Source organism: Mixophyes fleayi, chromosome 8 (genome assembly GCF_038048845.1).
Source record: "Mixophyes fleayi isolate aMixFle1 chromosome 8, aMixFle1.hap1, whole genome shotgun sequence".
NCBI lineage: Eukaryota > Metazoa > Chordata > Amphibia > Anura > Limnodynastidae > Mixophyes > Mixophyes fleayi.
Window position 1 is genome coordinate 72,929,663 of NC_134409.1, and position 15,386 is coordinate 72,945,048.

General features: G+C 41.2%; 1 protein-coding gene across 3 annotated transcripts in view; it reads right to left on the reverse strand.

Annotated features, from left to right (window-relative positions):
- The window catches only part of UCHL5 (ubiquitin C-terminal hydrolase L5), a 117,368-nt gene that overhangs the window by 84,632 nt on the left and 17,350 nt on the right, over positions 1–15,386 (reverse strand). For all 3 annotated transcript variants that reach the window (XM_075182726.1, XM_075182728.1, XM_075182727.1), the window contains one exon: positions 7,739–7,802. In XM_075182726.1, the coding sequence (XP_075038827.1) occupies positions 7,739–7,802 (64 nt within the window). The remainder of the gene's footprint in view (positions 1–7,738; positions 7,803–15,386) is intronic.

The following is a 15,386-nucleotide window of genomic DNA, read 5'->3' on the forward strand; positions in this document are numbered from 1 at the left end:
CATTTATTTAGTACCTTCTACAAAATGATAGCTAGAATCTGATTGGTTGCTATAGGCAACATCCCCACTTTTTCAAACCCGCAGCTTAGTAAATCTAGTCCTAAGACTCTAGCAGAAGATCCTTTAGTCCGGTAAGTTGTTAGGTGGGGCCTCTGATTTAGTTTTCCAGCATATCCCGCAGATTCTTGATCGTATTGAAATCTGGGGAATTAGGAGGACAAGTCAGCTTCTTGATCTCTGTCATATTCCTCAAATCATTCCTGAATAATTTTTGCAGTGTGGCAGGGTGCATTATCCTGCTGAAAGCACCCACTACCATCAGGTAATACCATTGCAATGAAGGGGTGTACTTGGTCTCCAACAATGTTTAGGTAGGTGGTACATGTCAACGTAATAGCCACATGAATGTCAGGACCCAAGGTTTCCCAGCAAACCATTGCCTAGACCATCACACTGCCTCCGCTGACTTGACCTCTTTCCATAGTGCATCCTGGTGCCATATCTTCCCCAGGTAAATGATGCACACGAACCTGGCCTTCTACATTATGTAAAAGAAAACCAGGCTAACTTCTTTCCTTGCTCCATGGTCCACCTCTAGCACTTGCATGACCATTATAGGTATTTCTGGCGGTGGACAGCTGTCAGCATAGGCTCCCTTAACGGTCTATGACTACGCAGCTGCAATGCACTGTGTTCTGACATCTTTCTACCATAGCCAGAATTTTTTTTCCTACAGCCATTTGTGGTCTAGCAGATCTTCTGTGGGATTGGACCAAGGCTCATAAATGAGCTCCCGATGCGAATCAATGCACTTTGGGCACCCACAATCCCGTCGCTGGTTTACCGGTTGTCCTTCCCTGTATCACTTTTGGTCAGTACTAACCACTGCATATCAGGAACACCCCACAAGACATACTGGTTTGGAGAAACTGACCCAGGTGTGACAGGATGGACCACCTATGCCACCTTGTCTGTTGCTGCTGGGAACCAGCTGGACTTACTTTGCCACAGTTCTCTTTGGTTATCCCAAATGCGCCCTCTTGTCGCAGTAGGAGCTTAAAATGCTGCTACCACTGGACTTCTATACCAGCATCCAGAACCCGGTTTCTTCTGGGTAACTGACGCTGCTAGCGTATCTTGTTGCTGGTGTACCTGAGCTGGTACTCCTGACCTCTTCCTATTTATCAGAGTTGCGCTGGATGGAATCCCCCTGGCCTATTACACTGACCAGGGCTGCAGGGTAGCAGGCAGAGCGGTGGTGCCGGAAAAGCTGGGTGCAACCTCAAACAGCCGGAGAATGGATTAGATTTAGGGTCTAATTTGCAGGTCATAGAAACACAGCAATATTGAAGATGTTTTCAAGCATGTCTTTGAAGCAAGTGATGTTTATATGCTCTCACACTGGTTGGAGGTACCACTAATCAGGTCAGATGAAACAAGAACAACTTTTCAATACAAGCCAGTGCCTTTTATACAATTTGGGCACAGGATATTTTTAAAGTCAGGAAGCAATGGACATGGATTTACATGCATTGCAAAGCCACCATTATTTACACTTATCTATGAAATTCTAGAGACGCTGTGATGTCTTGCATCACATGCCGTTTACGACGTTCAGTAGGTTTGAACACTGACAAAAGGCCACACAGTAACAACCCCTGCTGGGCCTTTGGCCAGAGCAGGCATTAGTTAGCAATTCCTGCTATCAGACTCCCTCCCCATATGCCTAATTGGAGGTTTCCACTAGCAACCTTACAAACCCCAATGACACTTCCATAAAAAAAAAAAAACATCCCAATACACAACAGACCTCTATCCACAAAAGGCTCATTGTATCAGATCTATACACATCAGAAATAAGGCATTTCCTTTAGAAAGGTTAAAAAACAAAACAAATTTTCTACCCTGGCCTTAAAAAATAACGATTTCCTATCTCAAAATATACACAATATCAAAAATAAGTGCATGTGCAATTATATAAATAAGCGCCCTGCGCTATCTCCTTTAAATACATTTATACCAGAAGTTATTTAATCAGTGATCCAGTCACACCAGGTGTCTAGCCATCACAATTTTTCCCTTGTCAAAGTTGCTCTGATCCTTAAAATAGCCCATTTCTCCTGCTACCAACACAAAGAACTGACTATTCACTTGCTGCCTAATATATCCCAAACATGCCATTGTAATGAGATAACCAATGTTATTCATTTCACTTGCCAGTGGTTTTAATGTTGTGGCAGATCAATGGATAGAAATATACATATACACACACACACATACATACACACCTGAAAGCACCCTCAGATTCTTTTACATGTTATTTTTTCGTTCCATCAAGGCCTGGCTTCTGGTGCCTCCTTGACGATTAATAAAGGCTATCCCTGTTTTGTTGTCTGAGAAAATTCTCGAGATGCTTCCCTTTCAAATAAGTATGAATGGTGAACCGCTTTCCATACTGCTCTCATTTCCAAAATGTTCACATGACGATTTGTTTAACTTTATGACCATTTGTCTTGCACTACTGGTCCTAAAAAGGTGAGCTCCCCAGCATGCAAGACTGGTATCAGTTAGAATTAATCGACTGGACCTAGGAGTGACCTTCCTTTTGTTTTTAACTTTTGTTAAATGCGGTAGCTGACTGGGTAATGACTTGGCAGTCCATTTGTGATTCCATTTCCTCATTAGTTCCATCTGGAGAACTCAGGTTTGCCATCTCGCATGGAATACTATGGCGGATGAGAATATCCTCAACAATTGCAGCCTTTTTCTATTGGATTAGCCTTTGCTTGTCATCTAGCATGCCATCTTTTTTGTGTTAATGCCCTGTTCTGTATTGTGTCTATTAGGACTCCCAGAAACGGAGTCTGACAGGATAAGATGACTTTTCTTTGTTCACAATCCAGACATGCAGATTCAAAAACCTGTAATACTTGAGCAGTCTTGTAACAGACACTGTTTTTAATTCCCCACCACAAGAATGTTGTCCAAATAAGGCCATATATATTCATCCTTTGCATTCTCAATACAATTATAAAAGTTTCACTTCAGTAAAAGTCCTTGGAGAGGTCACTAGCCTAGAGAAAAAGGCAAATGAACTAAAAATGTGGTTGCCCAGAATATAAAACATGGAGTAGTTTCCTGTGATTAACAATCGCAACAATATGAAAATAGTCATCTTGAAGATCTAAGGATGCAAGAGAGTTTCCTTCACTTATGAACAGGAGGATGGAATTCACAGACCCCACTTGAGCCTTCAAATAAAGAATTGTGCAAAAGGTTTCCGATGCTTTTCTAACCAGGAATAAACTAAATAAAAAGGAATAAACTAAAAAGTAAAAAAAATAAAATATCTATGCCCTTTTACATAACAAGAGACTGCACAAGCCTTCAATGTTTGCAGACTGTTTCATAGACCTTCTAACTCTGCCTTGGCAGATACAACTCTGAACAAAAAGGGTTCCTTTGGGGTACTGCTAAAACTATTCTGTACCCATTTTTTTTACAATTCAACACCCTCTGAACTGTGAAGGAGTGGGTCCACATCCATATGATGTGCTATTCTGCCCCCTACTAGTATCAATGGGGAGATAATCCCATACGAGATGCAGAGTTCCATTCCTTGTTCCTGATGATCAAAAAGATTCCTTAGAAGTACTTGGCATATTCTGTCTGCCATATTGACTCCACGGCTTATAACCCCTCATATTCCTTAATTGCCAATGAGCCAAAGGAGGGTACCAAGACATTCTCTTTTACAGTAAGTGGTTAGACCCAGCCCCAGAGGACCATTTTATATACAACAGTGTCCAACCTATCACCAAATAGGAGGGATACTGCAAATGGATCACTGGTCAGGCTATTCTTTGATTGAGCTTATGCTGCCCAAGCGCAGAGCCAGAGGGATCTCATGGTCACTGCTGTTGAGACCATTGTTCTTGCTGAGAAAACAGTGGTATCCAGAGACTGTTCACACAAAAATTCTATGCCTTTGCTCCATAATCTCAAATGCTTTTCAACAAATGTTGTCTACAGGCTTTTCCTTGTACATTTGTATAAAGTGCTTCACTCCAAAATTTAAGTGTTCGTCACTGAGCCAAAAGCCACACCAGACTTAAGAGCAATTTCAGAAGATATGAGACTTCTTAAAAAACAACTCAATCTTCCGATCGATGGAGTCTCTAAGAGGATCCCCATATTTAATATGAATCCTAGCTCTGGATGACATACTTGGTATTAAGCCATCTACTTTAGGGACTACACCCCCCTTTATGGTGTCTTCATTGTCAAAGGAGCAAATATAGTCCAGTCTACTTAATTTAGGTTGATGCTTATCCACAAGTTCTGTTCCATTCAAGTAAACTTCTTTAAAAATCTATGATTGTTTAGGATCTTGTTTGTTTTATCCCTTGCAGGGCACATAGATCTTCCTTAGTAAAAAAAAAAATGCTACTTTCATCCAGTCTGCAAGTTCCTTATATTTTTCTGATAGTTGCCATTTCCCTTTTGCGGTCTCTATTTGTTAAACGTGCCCTTTAATTTGTCCTTCTTTGCTTTAGTGTTCTGCTTGCTCAGCTCGTTTTCCACACTTCTATCCGTGATCACTACCTGTGTACCGACCCGGCAAATGTCCCACTAACTGTTTGTGTATCTGCTGAACCATTTGACTTCAGGTAATATCACCAGTATTTTAACCGCAGAAGAGTTAGTGTGCATTCATATGCTTGGTCCTCAGTGTTGATGTGTAAACAGGTCAGAGTCGTGGTAAGGACAAAAATTGAGGTCCCCAAAGAGCTCCAAGGCAGAGGACCTTGCTGACATGCTCAGCATAAAAATGTCATGTCCCCACAAGTCACTTGTCAGAACAGTGTGCGTGCTTCAGATGTGGAGAGAAGAGTGTGCGCACGCCACTGCTGTAGGTCATAGGCAAGCAAGCACATGGCACGCTCAAGCACATTTTACATTTGACGAGAATAAAGAAACAGTCGCCTCCCTCTGCTGCTGAAAGAAAAGTGGGTAGTGGAGCATGACAGAGCCCACCGAAGACTCAAATTATAGCCCAGAGAGCAGTGGAGATAAGCATGCTCCCGAGGCTTCAGAGGAGAGCAGTTTAGACACCAGCGGTGATATTCCATTGCCCTCCAGTGGAGCAAAGTGTAGTTACCCAGTGATGTGTCCTACGTAAATTCATTTCCAACCTGCTGGTAGCCGTGTCTTTCTGGTGTCCAGAAACAGTGATGGCTCCAGGGCGTATAACAAAGCAGTACTGCCTGTACTGTGAGAAAACGCTCTCAAAAACAGCCCGGCACATGGAGTATGTTCACCGCAATGAGACTGAAGTAGCCTGGGCCATGCAATTCCCCAAGCACTCGAAGGATCGGTGCATGCACTTGGCACATCTTCGCAATAGGGGCAACTTAACACGCCCGTAGTAGACACTGTGAAGCTGGTAGCTAGCTATGACGAGGAGACAAGTACATTTAAGTCGTCCTTGCTGGCACTCAAGGACAGGCATGGCCTGAAAAGATAGCTTTCGAGCAGGGTTCTCTTACTTCTCTGTCTGTATGTATTACCCAGTATTGTCTTATTAATGCTTGTTCCCAATTGTAAAGCGCTACGGAATTTGCTGGCGCTATATAAATAAATGTTGATGTTGATGGAGTGCCGAGCCATGATGGAAGGCTGCACTACTGCGATTGAAAAAACACACAAAAAACTTCAGGAGGATATACGAGGCGAGATGGAACTAGTTGATCTCATCGCCTGCCTTGAAAAACTCTTGAGTCCAAGTGGATGCCTCAGCTCTTACCTTTCACGGAAGATGTGAAAAAGATGCACTTGTACTTCAATGAGAAGCAGCAATACCACCGAAGTGGACTATTCACCAAGCCTACTGCTAAGCACTTCTTGAAAGTCACCCTGGCACAGGTGATCTTGTTCAATCAAAAAAGGGAAGGGGAAGTTTCAAAAAGTGTTCACTACCTTCTCCTCGAGAGACACTTCGGATCTCCACAAAGATGTAGCCTAGCGCTTACCGAGGTTGAGAGGAAGCTCTGTCGGCACTTCACTCGCATTGAAATCAGAGGAAAATGAGAGAGAAAAGTCCCCATTCTGCTGAGACCAGCCATGCAAGCTGCAATGGAACTTCTCAGAGAAGTGTGAAGACTGTTGAGTGGATATTCAAAAAATCTACATGTTTGCCAGACCTGCTGCCTTGTCACACTTCAGAGGCTCTGATTGCATATGACTGTTTGCCAGAGAGTGTGAGGCAAAACATCCCCACACACTGTCTTCCACGAAGCTTCGAAAGCACACTGCCACTCTCCCAAAGTCCTCAACCTAAAACTACACTGAACTGGATCAGTTGGCAGACTACCTTTGACACGACATCAGGGTGCACCGGTAGTATTACTGCCTCCCAGGAGGCACCCGCCAACTCGACAAAATCAGCAAACTGTTAATGGCTCTCGAGAGTGGTAGACTGGCCAAATTCAAAGGAAAGAATTTGTACAAGATGCACATTGATTCGGACGTTAAGTAGGAAGTCTGATGTATGCTTTTGAATTTTACTTTGGTCAGGTAATTTACATATCGGTTTATTTTCAGAACCAGTCCAGCGACTGAGCAACATGTCGGATAATTAGCAATCCAACATGACAAAGGGACAAGTGGTCAAGCATTCGGTCGACACTTCCATGTCAGGAGAGGCGGTGTATGGACCTTACAACACGGGACCAGTGCACAGCCATGGCACCCACAGTTAGGTGTAGCACACAATTTCACTAGGCAAAAGAACTTTGCATTATCTGTATTTTGCAGAGCCGTAATAGGCCACTCCTTTCAGGTTGCAAAATGAGGAGGAAAACCTCGGACAGAGAGAAGGTCAAGGCTGTTGTGAAACACCTGATGAAGTTTATAAAGACATGTCAGGTGCCTGGAAAGTGTGATTGTGTTGCATGCCCCCATGGCTGAACCATCCATACTGAAAGATCAGAACTGGTTAGGGTGAAATGCTACATAAAGAACCGCATAACAGCTTTAAAGAGGGATCAGCCCTGTTCAGTAGTTGAACAGGGCTGTAACCTCCATGGCGAGGTGTAAGCGGGCATGCAGAGGTCCTCAGACGGCCAAAATACATGAAGCTTTCCCCATCTTGCAGTCCGTGTCAATACTTTATGCAAAGTCAATCTCATGTGGTAACTCTGGAGACAAACTGCTCCTACACATACCCCTATCATTGTTCTGTCGACAGGGCATTAGAAAAGGGGGTGTCCCTGTTCTCTATGTTCCAGACATGGGTCCTCAAGATGCAATAAAAACCATACGTATGTGCGTACTAGCTCGTTTGTGAAAAGCATTCACTGAACTTTATGTGCATGCACTTCTCAATTAACATGTAGGAGATAAGGACTTATCCATATAGATGTTTGTGGGGTAAAAGATAATCTTACTTTGGCCATGTCTCCACTTCAGGTAACAAGAGGGTACCTGGAGGCCTCTATTTGCTACATGTCAGAGGGTATATATATATATATATATATATATATATATATATATATATATATATATATACCAAAGGGATTGTCAAAAGTGTGCAACCTCTTTAACAAACATTTAAGGTAGGACACCCAAATTGATTTTAGCGCAACAAGCTGAAGTACTTGCCTGGTGTTACACATACCATAGACTTGTGAAACCCTGCTATGGTTTATATAAATATTGCAAATAAAATAGAGCTTACTGAAGATCTTCAAAGTGTTCTCTCTCTAAACTCCAAATTTCTTCCACTTGAACACCTTGACAACCTACACAAGAAAAAAAAAAAAAAAGAAAAGTTGACTAAAACTTTTTCTTCCAAAATATAGTTTTAAAGTTTACCCAACTCAATAGGTTACACCCAATGGTCAATAAATTATACAGCCAGAACTTTCATTATGTTTAAACAATGGCTAACTTTTTTAAATAAGTTTTCCCTAGCTGGAACATTCAAGGAAATGCAAGGATATACACTCAGAAGGCGTTAAAAATACAAATATAATCATTATTTATAGGGTGCCATCAATGGTAGCGCCTTACCACAATTTTACAGACATGACAAACACGAGTACCTAGATAAACAGTGAAATGCATACAACATAAAGCATCCATGGATGGTTACAGGCTACCCATAAAAGCACGAGGTAGTCGAGGACTCAGCTTAGACTGGGCACACACTAAAGGAAGTTTCTAATGGTAAATTGCTAACAATATCGCAACGACTGAAGTCCCGGTCAGCACGCTGATTCATGCACACACACTAGACACGTTTCAAATGACTTTTTTCATGATTTAGCGTCCAAGCTGTGATCTTTGCCAGTGTGTACGGAGTCAATCTTTTGTGACGATGATTAGGACAGACCAAAAATCACAGCTTGGATGCAAACGAGTGTAAAAACAGTTTCTTCTTTCTCTCCAGATCTGTGTTTGCAGTGTTCTTGCCATAGCGAGAAGCTACAAAACACAAGCTTATTGTGGCAAATATATTAAAATAAATCATAGTAATTGGCCAGCTGCGAACAGAGTTGACGAACGTACACTACACACAAAGCTGTAAAATAGAATGCATGGTGATGTATTTCAGTTTCTGGAATCTTTGTTTGTAGGTGTTTTGTCCTCTGGTCTCCCAGCAGCAAGCAATACGCCAATTTAAAAAAAAAAAAAAAAAAAAAGGCTGAACCTCAGAGAGACTTTCACATATGCCCATGCTACAGGAAATACAGGACAACAATCCAGATGACTTCAGGAATTTCCAGAGACTGGTTGCAACCCTATGATTTTTGGGCACAGGAAGGGCACTGGCTGACAATGCACATTGAATAGCAATTTCACCGCAAGCTCTGGGACTGATCATATCAGAGATCTGTGAGGTTATCGTAGAAGCTTTCAAGGAAAATATATGAAAAAGTTGGTGAAAGAAATCTGAATTTAAACACTTTTATTAAAATAGAAACTGAACATATTAAAAAACACAAAATATATACATTTTACAAGCAATAAACACTTCCACTGTGTACCAGCATACAGTAGAAGTGCTGATTTGGGCCTATGAGAAGGAGGGGCATGGAACCTCTACACACCAGAGATGGGCTAGCAAAACTAATATTTATCAGAATTCAGGTGAAACATAAGTAAAGTAATAAAAACAAAAGTGCAGTATAAGTCATAAAAGTTTGACTGAACATTTTCAGCATAAACAGTTCTTTGTTCTCCAATGAGGAAGGACTTCCTGTGTACTGAAGGATCTTGCGCCTCCTATAGATGTTGAAGTCCTATAGGCAGGAGGGGCATATGCTTGGCTTCCCACAATGCAATGTTTCCTGCAGGGTGGGACTGGATGGAATGTATGAGATAATGCAGGCCGTAAATGATCTTACTCCTTTGGGGGGGAGGGGGGGGGGTTTGCGACAATGTAGTGCCTCGTGAGAGTTCCCCCCATCCTGCCACTTAGTTCCCTTTGTTGCTGGGTGGTTTTAACAGTGTCCTGTGTTGGTAGGCCTGGTATTTGCTGGCCATCTTGTGTCAGCTGTGTGACAGGAGATGATGTCTCACATTCCTCTGTCACATCACATAATCCAGCTTCCGATAACAGAGCAGGCTGTGTAATATCTTAATAGAGGTATTTATTCGTGCAACATTAAAACAATCTTTCTCTTGCAGTTTCTGGCAACGATTGAGCAATGGCAACTTATTGCTGAAGAATTTGAACCACTGTGGAAAATTCCCAAATTGCGGTAGGGCTATAGCTGGCAAATATGTAATTATCTCATCACCCTCAAAAAGTGGATCCTACTACTTCAATGGATTCTTCAGTATTATACGGATTGCCATTGTCAATGCCAAAATATAACTATTTGTGGACATTTGTAAAAAAAGGTGGGGGGGGGGGGGGAGAGGAAGTGTCAGATGGGGCAATGAAGCAGACTCTTCTTCAATTAACAATTGGACTTTGCCACCACACAAAAACACAAAATAGGACTAAATTTTGTGGGGGTTTTTTAGCAAAAAAAGCCTTTGTGCTGCACGATAATATATTAAAACCTTACCCCCCCCTACCCCCAAAAAAAGCTCACAACTATAAGAAGCTTTAATTACCGCTTGTCAAGAGCAAGTAGAGTTGTGGAAAATGCTTTTGGTATATTGAGCAATAGATTTAGGATTTTCCATTCCGCCATCCATCTGCTCATAGACAAAACAGACACGGTGGCGATTGCTTGTTGTGTCCTACACAACTTTCTTAAGCAGAAAAGCCCCAGTGTGTGCAATGCACCTAGTAATATGGAGAACACTTTAGAAGTTGAGGAAATGGTAGTGATGACACCACTTGAGTCTTCCCAGATGAGAAATGCCAGCCATATGGCAAAGTTACACAGGGAGGCTCATTTGCAACATTTTAACAGTGAGTGCTGTATACTGGCAGAATGACATTTTGTAATGTATGTACATTTGCATTGTATGTTACACTGAAAAATTGACAGCTACATGTAAATAGGCATTTCACACATTGCATTAACAATGTTAGATGTTTTGCTTACTATGCCACTTGTAGGTATATCTTCTGCTTACAGATAGTCAGATGAGGACCTACTCTCCATCTGAGCCAAGTTGCTGGTAGAATGTCTGGCTATTTCCTGGTCAACAGTGAAGCGCAGGAGTCAAAGTAGCACAACCTAGATAGACACAAACACACACACACACACACACACCAGCCCCTTCCCCTAATCTTTTTGAGCCCCCAATTTATTAAGTTCCTTTTTTAAACATAGTCCTCACGATCTGGATCTTCCTTTTGACCCACTCTACATTTGTCTTTGGATAATAAGCAAGGCTCACTCTGACCATGTCCTCCAAAGCAAAGCTCCTCTTCTGCCTGTTGAAACATTCCTTTGACTTTGTCTTCCAAAAGCAGGAATGGAACCTGTAGGCCTCAATGAAGTCCATCATGAGCTCAACACTCAAAAAGATCTTGGGAAAACTTACACAGCCAAAAAAAATAGACAAACTCTAATGTGATAAAGTGCTTACCTTGCTATAATGGCAATGAAATTAGATTAAAAAATAAATAGTTCTATCTATTTGTATACTATGAAACTTCAGGCAAGATTCTTCAGACACAGCTGCAAATATGAAGGCTAGAGACGAAGGAACGTTCACCCGCAATGCTCCACACACTGCAGCTATAGCTGCTATCATTGGTTTATACCAGCTGTGAACGCCCAGGTCTGCGTCTATAAAATTATAGAGGAGCCTGTCACCAGCGGTATGCGATAAGATGGCGGATGAGCAGGTGAAAAATAAATTATTGAGGAGTGGAGGCAGATTGGGAAGAATAAGTAATGCAATTGGAGAAGGTTAAAAGAGCCAAGCCAATGAGTCCAAGGGAGATGGAGTTGTAGTCATGCTGGTCTTACCATCGACTATCACAAGAAGAAATGCCGAAAAGTCAATCACCGAAAGGAACCAATTATGCAGAAGCTCCTACATATGCTCCTAAGTATACACACATTGTACCATTATATTGAACAATGGCTTATTTCAGTTGGTATGTACTAGCATGGTAACATGCCTGACCAGATCCAGTAGGTACATTAGCATAAGGTTAATTCAAGCAATGTCCAAGGTGAGCAAATGATAGCCCTACTGCTAAAAATGATGCTTTCCCTTTAATCGTTAAACATAATGAAGTTAATTTTCATATGTAGATACCATAGTCACTTCCACGGAAAGTTCGGAAGAAGAGAAGGAGGGCGCAAGCACCAATATTTCTATAACTTCTGGTGATTGAAAAGGTGTAGCCGAGAAGATGTAAAAGCTGCACGAATATTTTAAAGAATTGAGGGCTAACATAAATGACGTTAAGAAAAAGTTCCACAAACTGGAGAAAAATTACCTTGACTTGATTCACATGTATGAGAAAGTTATGTTTGAAGCCTGTAAAAGTAAAAATTACTACAGAAGTTTAAAATATTTTTGCGACAGGATGGACTTCCTACATGCCACCCTGTCCGTGTGTTTCTGGGGACCGGCTGGGCCTGCCTTGCCTCGATACCGTCCCCTTTTATCCAAAATTGCGTTCCTCTAGCCCCAGTAGGAGCTACCTGCTGCCACCACTAAGCTCATTCACCAGCACCTTGGACCGCTTCCTTCTGGGCAAGTCTCGCTGCTAGTGTACCCCCTTTCTGGTACACATGACCTATTGCCTTCAGATCAGGGTCGGTTCCCCCTGGTCTATCAGACTAGCCAGAGCTGCAGGTAGCGGGCAGAACGTTTGTTCTGGATGCAGGGTTCCAACATCAGAGCAGCCGGATAACAGATTACATCAATCTGTAGGTCACAGGAATTACAGCAGGTAAGTAGGCGTCAAAGCAGGATCTTGAAGCAATGATGTTTTATTAGCGTCCTACTAAAGACAGTTACACTAGTTTGTGGCACTAGTGATCTCCAGAAAGATACAGATGGTAAAATGATACGTTACATAGTCAAACAGTTCACTTTTTATACAGATTTACACAGATACCCTGGTAGGAGGTAATCCAGCCTCCTGTCTCTCTAATCAATCCAGGTGCTTCTTGCAGCCTGCACTAAGGTCAGTCAGGAGGGGTTTAACACCTTTTTGCACGGCTGCTAGCAGCACCACAATGTCTGAGGTTTTATATTGAAGGTTTACCATCAGGATATAACATTTTCTGTATTATTCCTTTAACGCAACTTGCAAAATCCACATTAATCTGTGTTCACTTGCATCCAGAGTCTTACACACATAGGAAGTCTACCAGCAAGTCCAATTACTCCTCCTGTGCTTTCAAGCTCAGACATGTTCGTCACTCAGCGATGAAAAGGTCTAATTAACATGAGATTACCTGTCTCCACAGACAGTTTAAAAAACACATCCCCTCCACACATGCTTACTTGGTATTTCCTATAGAAAAGTTACAAAACTCAAACATGACATACTGCCTCAGAAATCAATACATTTCTAATACAGTATCAAAAATCAGTACATTTGCAATTATATTAAGTTGGTGTACTGCGCTAATTTAAATACAGTCATACAATAATTTATTTATAAGGGATCCAGCCACAATTTTAATTAGTAGATTAAGATGTTCTACAATGTGAAGCCTTTTTTCACATCAAAGTTTAAACGATTGTTAATGTTTAGAAATAAAAGCTCTTAAAAACAACTCTGATTAATTTGGTGAACTTACTAGATAGGTAGGCCCGAAATAAAAGCAAACCTAGTTAACATGTTCTGTGGTATAGACACGGGGTGAACACAAGTGTATTGCTTCTACTCAGCCAATCATAGAAAATTAAATACACAGTGGGAATTTTTGTAGGACTCTAGCTCAAACAATTTGAATGCGACTGCCATGTCTAGTTTACCATTTTCATAGTTTAGGATTGCAGGACATCCATTTTCAGAATAATGCTCAAAAATAATCTCAAGCCTTCTTTTGATCTTGGCTGTCTGTATTGAAAAAAAACCCAAAAAAAAAAACTCTTGAAAAACAGGATAGGATTGGCACATCTGGAAATCTTGCTTCTAGGTGATTAATAACTAATTATTTACCATAGATATTAGTCTTACATTATTCTGATGCTAATGCTACTGCTTTTATGTGAAGGTCTGACCATTCACTCGCAAGATGTAGATTTTTAAAATGAGTAGCAGGTATGTGTTTCAATTCCATATTGCATAGTTTTCTAGAATTTAAAATGGGGTCGATATCTGTTAAATTGACATCTTGCCTTTGCCAATCTTTAGACAACGTAGACAAATGAGGCAGAACATCTGAAAGTCATAAGTGAAGCTGTGAAATTGTAGGTGCTCATATTTGCTTAAACTTTCAGTGTGATGTCATTACATTTAGCAGCCTCTTTCCAGTGCAGCAATGACACTCACCAAGGATTCTCTTAAAGACTGTACAGCAAAGTCAGACAGCCACCTAGTGTCACTAGCCATTTTAAGTTTAAAATGAGACTGATCATTATATTCTGGATTTCAGTTAAACCAGCCAACCTAAGAAAAAAAAAAGAACAGTTGTCTTAAGATATTGTTAAATTTTACTAAATAACGCACCTCAGCAGCTGTTTGGGCACTAGCAAGAGCCAGGCGATGGTTTATACAATGACAGTTGACCATTACTCCACCTATTTCATCTTTTAATAGTTTTGCTACTCCTTTGTGCTTCCCAATCATGACAGCTACAAAAACAGGAAGACCAGATTGTTTGCCAAACATCTAAAAAAGCCATTGCAGTTCTAGAACATCCTATGGACAGATGAGACAAAGATCAACTTGTACCAGAGTGATGGGAAGATTATGGAGAAGGAGAGGAACTGGTCATGATCCAAAACATACCACCTCATCAGTGAAGCATGGTGGTGGTAGTGTCATGATGTGGGCATGTATGGCTGCCAATGGAACTGGTTCCCTTGTATTTATTGATGATGTGACTTCTGACAAATGCAGCAGGATGAATTCTGAAGTATTGCAGGCAATATTATCTGCTCATATTCAGTCAAATGCTTCAGAACTCATTGGACGGCGCTTCACAGTGCAGATGGACAATGACCCAAAGCATACTGCAAAAGCAACCAGAGTTTTCTTTTTTTTTTTAAGGCTAACAAGTGGAATGTTATGCAAAGGCCAAGTCACCTGACCTGAATCCGATTGAGCATGCATTTCACTTTATGAAGACAAAACTGAAGGGAAAATGCCCCAAGAACAAGCAGAAATGGAAGACATTTGCAGTAGAGGTCTGGCATAGCATCACCAGGGATGAAACCCAGCGTCTGGGGATGTCTATGCGTTCCAGACTTCAGGTTGTAATTGACTGCAAAGGATTTGCAACAACTATTAAAAAGTGAAAGTTTGATGTAGGATTGTCTGGTTTGTCCCATTACTTTTGGGACCTTAAAAAGTGAGAGGCACATACAGAAACCGTTGTGATTCCTACACTGTTCACCTGATTTGGATGTAAATTCCCTCAAATTAAAGCTGAAAGTCTGCAGTTAAAGCACATCTTGTTAATTTAATTTCAAATCCATTGTGGTGGTGTATAGAGCCCAAAATATGAGAATTGTGTCGATGTCCCAATATTTATGGACCTGACTATATATCTAATATATAAATGCTTAGTGGCGTCTGTGTGTGTGTGTGTGTGAAAAAAAAAAAAAAAACAAGTTGCAGCGCCACCTGCTGGGCAGAGTTATACACTGACCTAGTAAATTCTTATTAGTGTGTGTGGGGAAAAAAATTCAAAAAGGGCTGAAATTTGGTAGGGCTCAAACTCATTTTCGTGAGGTAATTTTACCTTATGAACACACATGTGTAGAGGCGTGCGTTA